The sequence below is a fragment of the Pelophylax lessonae genome (genome assembly GCF_965119305.1).
Source record: "Pelophylax lessonae genome assembly, chromosome: 1".
NCBI lineage: Eukaryota > Metazoa > Chordata > Amphibia > Anura > Ranidae > Pelophylax > Pelophylax lessonae.
Genome location: NC_138768.1, coordinates 30,105,874 through 30,118,368, shown reverse-complemented (window position 1 = coordinate 30,118,368; position 12,495 = coordinate 30,105,874). Strand labels below are relative to the sequence as shown.

The following is a 12,495-nucleotide window of genomic DNA, read 5'->3' as shown; positions in this document are numbered from 1 at the left end:
CACATGTGCTATTAAAAAATCACCAATTTTATATACTATTTTCTATTCCGCTATTCAATATACACCCTTTTGGGGTAAAAAAAAATTAAATTATGGCATAGTCTGTATCGGTACGTGTGAGATACACCTTTCAAATATTTTGGGCGCATCTTCCACCACCGAGGATTGCAGGGCACTTCAGTTTGCCTCCTGTTCCGAACTCCTCCTACTCCTCATCCTCACCCTGCCTTTAGGGTACAAAAAATTGTAATCGGGGCCTAGTCTGTGTTTGTACGTGTGAGATACACCGTTTTATACATTTTTTTCTATTCCGCTATTCAATATACACCCTTTTGGGGTAAAAAAAATTTAATTGCGGCATAGTCTGTGTTTGTACGTCTGAGATACACCTTTTTATAGACTTTTTTCTATTCCTCTATTCAATATACACCCTTTTGGGGTAAAAAAAATTAAATTGCGGCATAGTCTGTATCGGTACGTGTGAGATACACCTTTTAAATTTTTTGGGCGCATCTTCCACCGCCGAGGATTGCAGGGTGCTTCAGTTTGCCTCCTGTTCCGAACTCCTCCTACTCCTCATCCGCATCCTGCCTTTAGGGTACAAAAAATTGTAATCGGGGCCTAGTCTGGGTTTGTACGTGTGAGATACACCATTTTATATACAGTACTATTTTCTATTCCGCTATTCAATCTACACCCTTTTGGGGTAAAAAAAAATTAAATTGCGGCATAGTCTGTATCGGTACGTGTGAGATACACCTTTCAAATTTTTTGGGCGCATCTTCCACCGCCGAGGATTGCAGGGTGCTTCACTTTGCCTCCTGTTCCGAATTCCTCCTACTCCTCATCCTCATCCTCATCCTGCCTTTAGGGTACAAAAAATTGTAATCGGGGCCTAGTCTGTGTTTGTACGTGTGAGATACACAGTTTTATATACTTTTTTCTATTCCGCTATTCAATCTACACCCTTTTGGGGTAAAAAAAAAATTAAATTGCAGCATAGTCTGTATCGGTACGTGTGAGATACACCTTTCAAATTTTTTTGGCACATCTTCCACCGCCGAGGATTGCAGGGCGCTTCACTTTGCCTCCTGTTCCAAACTCCTCCTACTCCTCTTCCTCATCCTGCCTTTAGGTTACATAAAATTGTAATCGGGGCCTAGTCTGTATTTGTACGTGTGAGATACACCATTTTATACACTTTTTTTCTATTCCGCTATTCAATATACACCCTTTTGGGGTGAAAAAAATTAAACTGCGGCATAGTCTGTATCGGTATGTGTGAGATACACCCTTCAAATTTTTTTGGCGCATCTTCCACCGCCGAGGATTGCAGGGCGCTTCAGTTTGCCTCCTGTTCCGAACTCCTCCTACTCCTCTTCCTCATCCTCATCCTGCCTTTAGGGTACAAAAAATTGTAATCGGGGCCTAGTCTGTGTTTGTACGTGTGATATACACCGTTTTATATACTTTTTTCTATTCCTCTATTCAATATACACCCTTTTGGGGTGAAAAAAATTAAATTGCGGCATACTTTGCATATTTGACTGTGAGATACACCCGTTGTATTTGTATACTGTTTTTTATTATTCCGCTATTCAATATACACCCTTTTGGAGTAAAAAAAAATAAATTGCGGCATAGTTTGCATATTTGACTGTGAGATACACCCGTGCGATACTGTTGTTGTTTTGTTCCGCTATTCAATAAACACCTTTCTAGGGCAAGATCATAAATTACAGAAATATGAGGAGAACGTCAAATAGGGGCCATGGCCTGGGTCGTGGTGCTGCTGGTAGAGCTCCTGTTGCAAGGAGAGGACATGGTCGATCTGTGCCAGCTACACGCACAAGTGAAACACCTTCCTCAAGTGTAAGTAGTCGACAGAACCTGCAGCAGTATTTGGTAGGGCATCATGCGCCTCTAAAATTGTTGAGGCAAGAACAAGTACAGGCGATAGTAGATTGGGTTGCTGACAGTGCCTCCAATTCCTTCACATTGTCTCCCACCCAGTCTACTGCAGAAAGGTCAGAGTTGGCACCTGCAGCCGATGTCCAACCGTCTTTCACCTCACCCCCTTGCAAATCAGGCAAGCAGTCTGAGCCCCAAGTCATGCAGCAGTCTCTTCTTCTTTTTGATGACTCTGTCAGCAGGGTTTCCCAGGGCCATCCACCTAGCCCTGCCCAAGAAGTGGAAGAGATTGAGTGCAGTGATGCCCAACCACTTATTTCTCAAGATGAGTAAATGGAAGGACCATCGCAGCAAGTCTCTGATGATGACGGAACGCAGGTGCCAACCGACAAGGAGGGCAGGGGTGAAGACTGGGTGGAAGATGATGTGGAGGACGATGAGGTCCTCGACCCCACATGGAATGAAGGTCACGCAGGTGACCTGAATAGTTTGGAGGAAGAGGCGGTGGTTGCACAGCAAAAGAGGGAGCAGGGTGCAGAAGCGGAGCGGCCGTGCCCTAGACACTACTCTAGCGTTGAAGTTCTTCAGACAATGTGTTGATGACAGGACATGAGTGGTTTGCACCCTGTGCAATCAGAGCCTGAAGCGAGGCATAAACCTTCTCAACCTGAGCACAACCTGCATGATCAGGCATCTAAGTGCAAAGCACGAGCTGCAGTGGAGTAGACACCTTCGAAACCAAGAAAGGTCTCTGGCTCCTCCTGCTTTCTCTTCTGCTGCAGTCTCGGCCTATTCATCCACCTCTGTAGTGATACCGGCACCTGCCACCCCACAAACAGAGGATCTGTCAGCAACACCACCATCTGGGTCACCAACCATCTCCACAATGTCCCGTGGAAGTGTTCAGCTTTCCATCTCCCAAACACTTCAGAGGAAGAGGAAGTACCCCCCTACCCACCCGCGATCCCTGGCCCTGAATGCCAGCATTTTTAAAATTCTTGGCCTTTGAAATGCTGTCATTCCGTCTGGTGGAGACGCACAGTTTAAAGAGCCTTATGTCGGTGGCTGTCCCACAGTATGTCGTGCCCAGCCGCCACTACATTTGCAGGCAAGCCATTCCTTCCCTGCACAACCAAGTGGGGGAAAAAATCAGGTGAGCACTGCGCAACGCCATCTGTGGCATGGTCCACCTAACTACTGATACATGGACCAGTAAGCACGGTCAGGGGCGTTATATCTCCCTAACGGCACGCTGGGTAAATGCAGTGGCAGCTGGGCCTGAGGCGGATAGCAATTTGGCGCATGTCCTTTCACCACCGAGGATTGCAGGGCACTTCAGTTTGCCTCCTGTTCCTAACTCCTCCTACTCCGCTTCCTCATCCTCTACCGCCTCCTCATCTAGTCAGCGTAACACCTTCACCACCAACTTCAGCACAGCCAGGGGAAAACGACAGCAGGCAGTTTTAAAACTTGCCTGTTTGGGGGAAAACCACACACCGCACAAGAGTTGTGGAGGAGCATGGAACAGCAGACAAATGAGTGGTTGCTGCCAGCGAGCCTCAAGCCCGGCCTGGTGGTGTGCGATAACGGGCAAAATCTCATAGCAGCTCTGGGCCTAGCCGGTTTCACGCACATCCCTTGCCTGGCGCAGGTGCTGAATTTGGTGGTGCAGAGGTTCCTTAAAAATTACCCCGATATGTCAGAGCTGCTGCAGAAAGTGCGGGCCGTCTGTGCGCACTTTCGGCGTTCTCACCCTGCTGCTGCTCGCCTGTCAGCGCTGCAGTGTAACTTCAGCCTTCCCGCTCACCGCCTCATATGTGACGTGCCCACAAGGTGGAACTCCACCTTGCACATGCTGGAAAGACTGTGCAAACAGCAGCAGGCCATAGTGGAGTTTCAGCTGCAGCACGCGCGCGTGAGTTGCTCTGCGGAACAGCACCACTTCACCACCAATAACTGGGCCTCCATGCGATACCTGTGTGCCTTGTTGCGCTGATTTGAGTACTCCACCAACATGGCCAGTGCCGATGACGCCATTGTCAGCTTAACTATCCCACTTTTATGCCTCCTTCAAAAAACGATTCGGGAAATGATGGAAGAGGATGTGGCACAGGAGGAGGAGGAGGAAGAGGGATCATTTCCAAGGCTTTCAGGGCAGTCATTCACAAGTGGCTCCGAGGGTGGGTTCCTGCACCCACAAATGCCAGGTACACAATTGTCAAGCAGGGGCACAGTTCTGGAGGATGAGGAGGATGAGGAGGAGGAGATGGAGGAGGAGACGGAACCATGTTCACAGCAGGGTGGCACCCAGGCCAGCTCATGGCCATCACTGGTGTGTGGCTGGGGGGATACAGAGGACACAGACGATACACCTCCCACAGAGGACAGCCTTTCGTTGCCTCTGGGCAGCCTGGCACACATGAGCGATTACATGCTGCAGTGTCTCCACAACGACCGCCGAGTTGCCCACATTCTAACTTGTACTGATTACTGGGTGGCCACACTGCTGGATCCCCGTTACAAGGACAATGTCCCGTCCTTAATTCACTCACTGGAGCATGATCGCAAGATGCGGGAGTACAAGCGCGCGCTGGTAGACGCAATGCTGCTGGCATTCCCACCTGACAGCGGGGCCACATTGGAAGCACAAGGCCAAGGCAGAGGAGGAGGAGGAAGAGGTCGCCAACGCAACCAGGGCACCGCCAGCACCTCAGAAGGCAGGGTTAGCATGGCCGAAATGTGGAAAAGCTTTGTCAGCACGCCACAACAAACAGCAGCACCAGCAGCTCATATGGAACGTCTTAGCAGGAGGCAGCATTTCACCAACATGGTGGAGCAGTATGTGTGCACACGCCTACATGTAGTGAATGACGGGTCTGCCCCCTTCAACTTCTGGGTCTCCAAATTGGGCTCATGGCCTGAGCTTGCCCTTTACGCCTTGGAGGTGCTGGCGTGCCCTGCAGCCAGTGTATTATCTGAACGTGTATTTAGCACGGCTGGGGGCGTTATCACAGACAAGCGCAGCCGCCTGTCCAGAGATAATGTGGACAAGCTCACGTTCATTAAAATGAACCAGGCATGGATCCCACAGGACTTTTCTGTACCTTGTGCAGAATAGAGATGGATACCGACCTTTCCCAGCCATTGTTATATTTTTGATCTTTCTCACTATTTTGGGGTGTACCCTAATTTAAAATAACTAAAAAAAAGCAGTGTTGGCTACCTCGTCCCCCTCCACCGCCGCTTCCACCTACACCGCCACATCCACCGCCACCTCAACCTCCCTCCTACTCCATATGGGCCTAGTCCTTCACAGATGAAGAAAATTGTTTTATTTTTCTGTATTTTTGTTGTTATAAGTTATTTCCTTATCCACATTTGTTTGCAGAGCACTTGCCATGATCTTTCTTAACTACATTTTGCTGCCATTTGCAGCACTCTAGCCCTTTCCATTGGTTTTTTAGAGCCATTTTAGTGCCTGAAAGTTCGGGTCCCCATTGACTTCAATGGGGTTCGGTGTCCGGGTAAAGTTCGGAAAAAGTCCGGGACACGGACCCGGACATTTTTTTTCAAGTTCAGCCGAACCCGCCGAACACGGACATCCAGGTGTCCGCTCAACTCTAGTTAGGGACAGATTAGGATAAAAAAGGGACATGATCTTATGGTGTAATAATGACTAGACCTCCATCCCTGATATACATATGAAAAAAAGGAGGAATTGGGGGGAGCAATAGGGGGCGTTGGGACTTTAAGTGAGGTCAGTCATGTTAGTGAATATCGAAAACGAAGTCATGTTAGTGATCACAATTTTATTCAGCTCCTGATGAGTGGCCGTGAGCCACGAAACGCGTAGAGCCTAGAAGATATGAAGCCAGATCAATTGAAGACTGATTACATGTTGTTTATATATATAATATGCTGACCCAAATGTTATTAATTTATTGAATTTATGGAAAATGTATTTATATGAATTTATGTATTGCATGTACAGTTCTTGATCTGTGTATGTCTATTTATATTTTTGTACCCTTTATGAAATACTCATTAAATAATATACCAATATTTTTGATATTCTATATCGTTTTCGATATTCACTAACATGACTGACCTCACTTAAAGTCCCAACGCCCCCTATTGCTCCCCCCAATTCCTCCTTTTTTTCTAGTTAGGGACAGTAATGATTTCAAGAGCAATGAGGTGTATAAATGGAAAAAATGGTAAAGAAGAAATTCAGATACCCTCTAGGGAAAGTTTGCCACCCAGAGATAATTCTTTTGACACACCCACTCCTTTGGTCCGGGGACCCCAACCCCCTTAAAAATGAACCAACAGTTGTTAATGGTAGATTCCCCCACCCTCCTCTCCCCTTTCCACCTCGGAGTAATTGGAGAGGAAGAAGACCGGGCAGGGGTGGACCTTTCAGGGGCACACCAAGAGGGAGGGGGAACTATCAATGGGAACATCAGCCATTTACTCCCGCTTGGAACGATCACCAGAGAAATCAGAGAGGGAGTTATCAGAGAGACATTTACACAGAAACCCATCCTGCCCCGGAGAGCAATTTTTATGATCGCAATCAAGGACAGGATGTGTATAACATCCCCACTCACAATATATTTATTCCTTTAACACAATTATCCCATCAACACAAGGTTTTTTAGAGAATCCACCCATTATGAGGATGAATCAGGGATTAGATGGAAGTCCTTTTGGGGCAAAAAGAAGAGAAAGAGAGGGAGGAGAGCAGGGAGAAGGGAACAAAAAAAGAAAATACCAATAGGTAAGGGTATCTACGATATTAGTGGAAAGGTATTGGACAAAGAGGAACTAAAAATTTTAGATAAGGGATTCAAGTACTCAAAAATCTAAACAAGTCTGACAGCTATGTGCATGTTCAGAAGTTCATGTGCACATTCAATCAGAAAAAGTACTTCTTGTCCAAACCTGACACCAGACCCCCAGTAACCTCTAACCACTCTAGCCCCAGAAACAAATCAGTGTTTAATCTATTAAACACTTGCCAACCGCCCGCCACAGATATACTGCGGCAGGGTGGCTCGGCTGCGCTCAGTCATGTAGTACTACGTGACTGAGTGCAAGTGGTTTTGACGCCGCGCACGCCGCCGGAGCCGCAAACCCTCTGTATTTAGACACAGTGGGAGGCGGGCCATAGGAGGAGCAGCGGTGATTGCCGCTGCCCTCCCACGATCGTCGAAGAAACCGAGAGAAGACCCGCCTGCTTATGTAAACAAAGCAGGCGGATCTTCTGTCAGACAGGCAGGGAGAGATCAGAGGTTTCAACTAAGCTGAAACTGCGATCTCTCTGTGCCTGTCACAGAACCATTCCCCTCCCACAGTGAGTAAGCACTTTAGGCATACATTTAACCCCTTTGATTACCCCCAGTATTAACCCCTTCCCTGCCATTGTCATTTATACAGTAACAGTGCATATTATTTAGCACCGATTACTGTATTAATGTCACTGGTCCCCAAAAAGTGTCAAAAATGTCAGTTAGGTGTCCGATCTATCTGCCGCAATGTCGCAGTCCCACTAAAAATCGCTGATCGCTGCCATTACTAATAAATAAATAAAAAGTCCAAAAATCTATCCAGTAGTTTGTAAATGCTATAACATTTGCGCAAACCAAATAAAATACGCTTTTTGGGATTTTTTTTTTTTTACCAAAGATAATTGGCCTAAACTGATAAAAAAAATTCAATTTTAAAATGTTTTTTATTGGGAATGTTTTATAGCAGAAAGTAAAAAAAATGGCGTTTTTTTCAAAATTGTCGCTCTTCTTTTGTTTATAGCGCAAAATCTAAAAATCGTACAGGTGATCAAATACCACCAAAAGAAAGCTCTATTTGTGGGGGAAAAATGGACATCAATTCAATTTGGGTACAGCGTTGCACAACAGTGCAGATTTCCATTAAATTTAGGCAGTGCCGAATTGCAAAAAATGGCCTGGTCAATAAGGGGGTAAAACCTTACGGGGCTGAAGTTGTTAAATATTGATAACAAGTATTTGAAAGTTTTTAGGAATTTGAAAATTGATGATTTAGAGAAGTTGAAGATCAAAAAAGTGCCCCATCCCCATTGAATTAAAAAAGGATTTGAAAAAATTGAACATAGAAAAGATGTTATCATTAGGCCAGCCGACAAGGGAGGGGGATTAGTTATGATGAGTAGTGATGAGCAGAACACCCCCCAGTTCGGTTCGCACATGAACACCGCGAACAGAGGAAAAGTTTGTTCGAACAAACGAACCCCATTGAAGTCTATGGGACTCGATCCTCAAACAACCTAATTTTGAAGGCTTAAATGCAAGTTATTGCCCCAAAAAAGTGTATTGGGTTCCGGGTACTGACCTGGGGAACATGTAGCAATGAAAAAAATGTTTTTAAAAATGATCGTTTTTATTTATTTTATTTTTTTTCAAATGTAATTTTTATTGAAGTTTTCGGGTGGGATAACAAATTTCATCATAACAAAAAGACATAAGGACATCATAACAGTTTGATCAATATTCCCCTCTCACTTCTAATTCTTGCGTCTTCTAATCATCCTACTACTAATTTACAATTCACCTCCCTCCCTGCTTTTATATCACAAATCAACCCCCAGCAACGAACAAACAAACAAAAAAAAAAATTTAATCCTTTCCTTCAAATTTTCCTCTCTCCCCATCCTAAGCTTCCTCCTCCTTTATCCTCCATATTGGCATTCTCCCGTCGGGTGTGTCCTGTTCCGACCTTTCAATCCCCTGATTCAATACTAAGAACCTATTCCAGGCTCCCCATGTTTCTAAGTATTTTTCCCTCTTATGTTGGCCTGTCAGAACCAGATCCTCCATTCTATTTATTTCTTCTATTTTGCCTATCCATCATTTGATTGTTGAGGGTTCCTGTTTTTTCCACCCAAGAGGGATACAGGCTCTGGCTGCATTTGCCATATGGCATAGTAAAGATCCCCTATATTTCTTTCCTGGTATCCCACTCAGTTGTAAAAGAAAGAACCCCGGGTTTTCTGGGATCTCAAATTCTGAAAATTTTTGCATTATTTCTCTCACCTTCCCCCAATAATCTATTAATTTAGGGCATGACCAAAAAATATGTAATAATGTGCCCTCTTCCACTGAGCATCTCCAACATCTGTCCGAGTTAGATCTTGCTATTTTATGTAATATATATGGTGTATAATACCACCTTGTCAGGATTTTAAAATTCAATTCCTGAAATTTAGTACATATAGATGACTTAAAAGCAAGATTAATCATCTGTTGTCTTTGCTCAGTGGTGAAGGCACAAGATAGCTCCCTTTCCCATCTATCAATATAAGCTAGTTGATATCCTGCTTTAGGAGTATTTATCAAGGAATATATTTTTGCCAACATATGGGATATATTCTCTGATACACTACAGTATTCCTCCAACATTGTAAGCTGACGATTGTATTTCTGTGGGTTGGGAATCGATCCCAAAAAATGAGAAAGTTAAAGGGCATTCCAGAAGGGGAGTCTAAATTCCCCTTCCTCCTCCATTAATATCTCCATTGTCGGCCATTTATTATTTCTCACGAAATGGGATGCTTGATAATATCCCGATTTGTCTAAATTCCTGAATGGTTGTGCTTCCATTCCCATCATAAATTTCGGGTTCCCTATTATGGGGTATAGTGGTGAGTCATACGAGGTAAGGTCGTTTTGAAAGCATATTTGTGAGCATATTCTTAAAGTTGTCCCGATTAATTGGTGTGTTTTTAATTCTGCCGGTAAACTCTCAAAGCACCAAAGTGCCCTAGATAATGGTACATTTGTGTTAGTTTGTTCTATTTTCACCCATAACTTTGTATCCCCATGGCGACACCAGTCTATTTGCCTCCTAACATGTGAGGCATAGTAATATTTACGGATGTCTGGTATCGCTGCTCCTCCATATTTTTTTGGCAAAATAAGTAACTGTCTTGCTATCCTCGGCTTCTTATTTGCCCATATAAATTTTATGAACATTGAATTTATCTGTTTAAAGTACCCTATTGGAATCTTTACTGGCAATGTCTGAAGTAAGTATAAGAATCTGGGTAGTATAGACATCTTAATAAGATTACATCTCCCTAACCAAGAGAATAAGCCCGTCTTCCATTTTTCCAATTTAGAGCGAATTATAGTCAAGAGAGGTTTAAAATTCAATTCATATACCAAATCCGGTTTGGCCGGTATATATGTACCCAGATATTTTATTGCTTTATCTGCCCATTTAAATTTAAAGTTTTGTTTCAATATTTGGAGAGCCTTACTAGGCAATCTTATCCCCATCGCTTCTGACTTTATCTTTAAATTTGATATGGCCTCATATTGTTCAAATTCCCTTATTAAATTGGGTAGTGATATTAGCGGATTTGTTAATGTAAATATCAAATCGTCTGCGTACGCCGAGATTTTATACTGTTCCTTTCCCATCCGAACCCCTTGAATATTCAAATTTTGTCTTATTCTACATAAGAATGGTTCCAGGGACAGTATAAAAAGGATAGGGGATAGGGGACATCCCTGTCTCGTACCATTTTTAATATTGAAAGGGTCCCATAGAATCCCATTTACCTTCACTTGAGCTGTTGGGTCCGTATATATAGATAGGATTCTCTGTATCATTATCTCGCCCAGCCCAATCTGTTTAAGTGTTACTCTCATAAATTCCCAGTTCACTCGGTCAAATGCTTTTTCTGCGTCGGTGCCTAAAAACACACACGGTATTTGAGATCTATCTATTTCCATCAATAAGTCCAATACTTTAGTGGTATTATCTCTCCCCTCTCTATTATTTATAAAACCCACCTGGTCCAAGTGTATCAATGATTGTATGTGTTGGTTCAGACGGGCTGCTAATATCTTCGTAAAAAGTTTTAAGTCTGTGTTGAGGAGGGATATTGGCCTGTAACTCCCACATAACATTAAGTCTTTATCTTCTTTAGGAAGTACCGTAATATGTGCTCTCAGCGTGTCTCTGCAAAACATTGAGTCTCGCCCTACTCCATTAAATAATTTTAATAAATACGGGCCTACTATCGGGAAAAATACCTTATAATACTGGAGGGTAAAGCCGTCAGGCCCCGGCGCCCCTCCAGTCTTCATCATGTTCAAAGCTTGTTGTATTTCCATCAATTCTATAGGTGAGTCCAATTCCCTGCAGGCTTCCTCTGATAATTTTGGTATGTCAGCTGAGGCCACATATTCTTCCATTTCTGTTAAAGTTGTTGAGTTAACTGTTAAGTTATATAGGCTGGAATAATAATCTCCAAATTCCTGGGCAATCTGTCTGGGTAACGATATCTTATTACCTTTAGATGAGAGTATTTGGGGGATATATGTGGTCAGTTTCATCTCTTTTACCAAGTTAGCTAGTAATTTCCCACATTTGTCTCCTGATTCGTATCCTATTTTACGGCTTTTTTGTAATGAGGCTTTTGCTCTGTACCCTAACAGGTCAGTGATCTCTTTTCTTATGTCCGCCATTTCTGTCTCACTTTTTGGTGTCTGATTTTTTTTATGTACACCCTCCAACTCATATAGAGATGTAAATAATGTTTCTAGTCTTTTCTTCCTCTCCTTTTTTACTCTCAAACCATGTTTAATTAATACACCCCTAATCACAACTTTGTGCGCCTCCCAGAGAACGCCTATGTCTCCCCCCGGATTTTCATTTGTTTTGGAAATAGAATTTTAATTCCTCGGTTACGTCCCTGAGGATCTCCGGTGTCTGCAAGAGGCTCTCATTCAATCTCCAAAACCTCCCCCCAAGGGTCAGGTATTCAGAGATTGAATACTCTAAAATCACTGGTGCATGATCTGACCATGTAATATTCCCAATCTCAATTTTTTTAATTGATTGTATCTGTCTATGAGGAATAAAAAAGTAATCTATTCTCGTGTATACTTTATGTACCGGCGAGTAATAAGTGTAATCTTTTTCCCTGGGGTGGATAAGGCGCCATGCGTCCACCAGTTGATGTTTGTACAGTTCATGTCTTATTTATTTACCACTACCCAAGGAAGTTGATGAACGGCCTACTGAGTTATCCCTCCAAGGCTTTAAGGGTATATTTATATCTCCTCCTAATATCAATTGTCCCTCTGTAAAATCTGACAATTTATTTAACACCTTCTTAAGGAAACTCACCTGTTTATGTTTGGGGGCATATATATTTGCCAATGTTACCTTCACCTCTCCTATTGTTCCCTTAATAAAGATGTACCTCCCCTCCTCATCTGTCTGTATTTCTTGTAGAGACCATGGCATTCTCTTGGCTATGAGAATCGATACCCCTTTTGATTTTGCCTCTTTATTTGTCGAATGATATCCCCATGGGAAATTTTTATTTCTAAGTATGGGGACTTTGGTTTCTTTAAAATGTGTCTCCTGTACTAATGCTATGTCTATTTGGGACCTTTTTAAGTCATTTAATAACATATGTCTTTTCTCGGGTGTGTTCAGCCCTCTTACATTCAATGTTATGCTTTTTATAACTGCCATTTAAGTTTATGTTAAATTAGGAGGCGGAGGCAAAAACCAGGAGGGGAGAAAAGG

At 43.3% G+C, this 12,495-nt stretch overlaps 1 protein-coding gene across 1 annotated transcript in view; it reads right to left on the bottom strand.

The window, feature by feature from the left end:
• The window catches only part of LOC309567266 (vomeronasal type-2 receptor 26-like), a gene marked incomplete at both ends in the record, with an annotated part of 139,142 nt that extends 127,719 nt beyond the window's left edge, over positions 1 to 11,423 (bottom strand). Inside the window, one exon of the mRNA XM_082272647.1 lies at positions 10,989 to 11,423. Coding sequence (XP_082128773.1) covers positions 10,989 to 11,423 — 435 coding nt within the window. The remainder of the gene's footprint in view (positions 1 to 10,988) is intronic.
• Between the last annotated feature and the right edge of the window lie 1,072 nt (positions 11,424 to 12,495).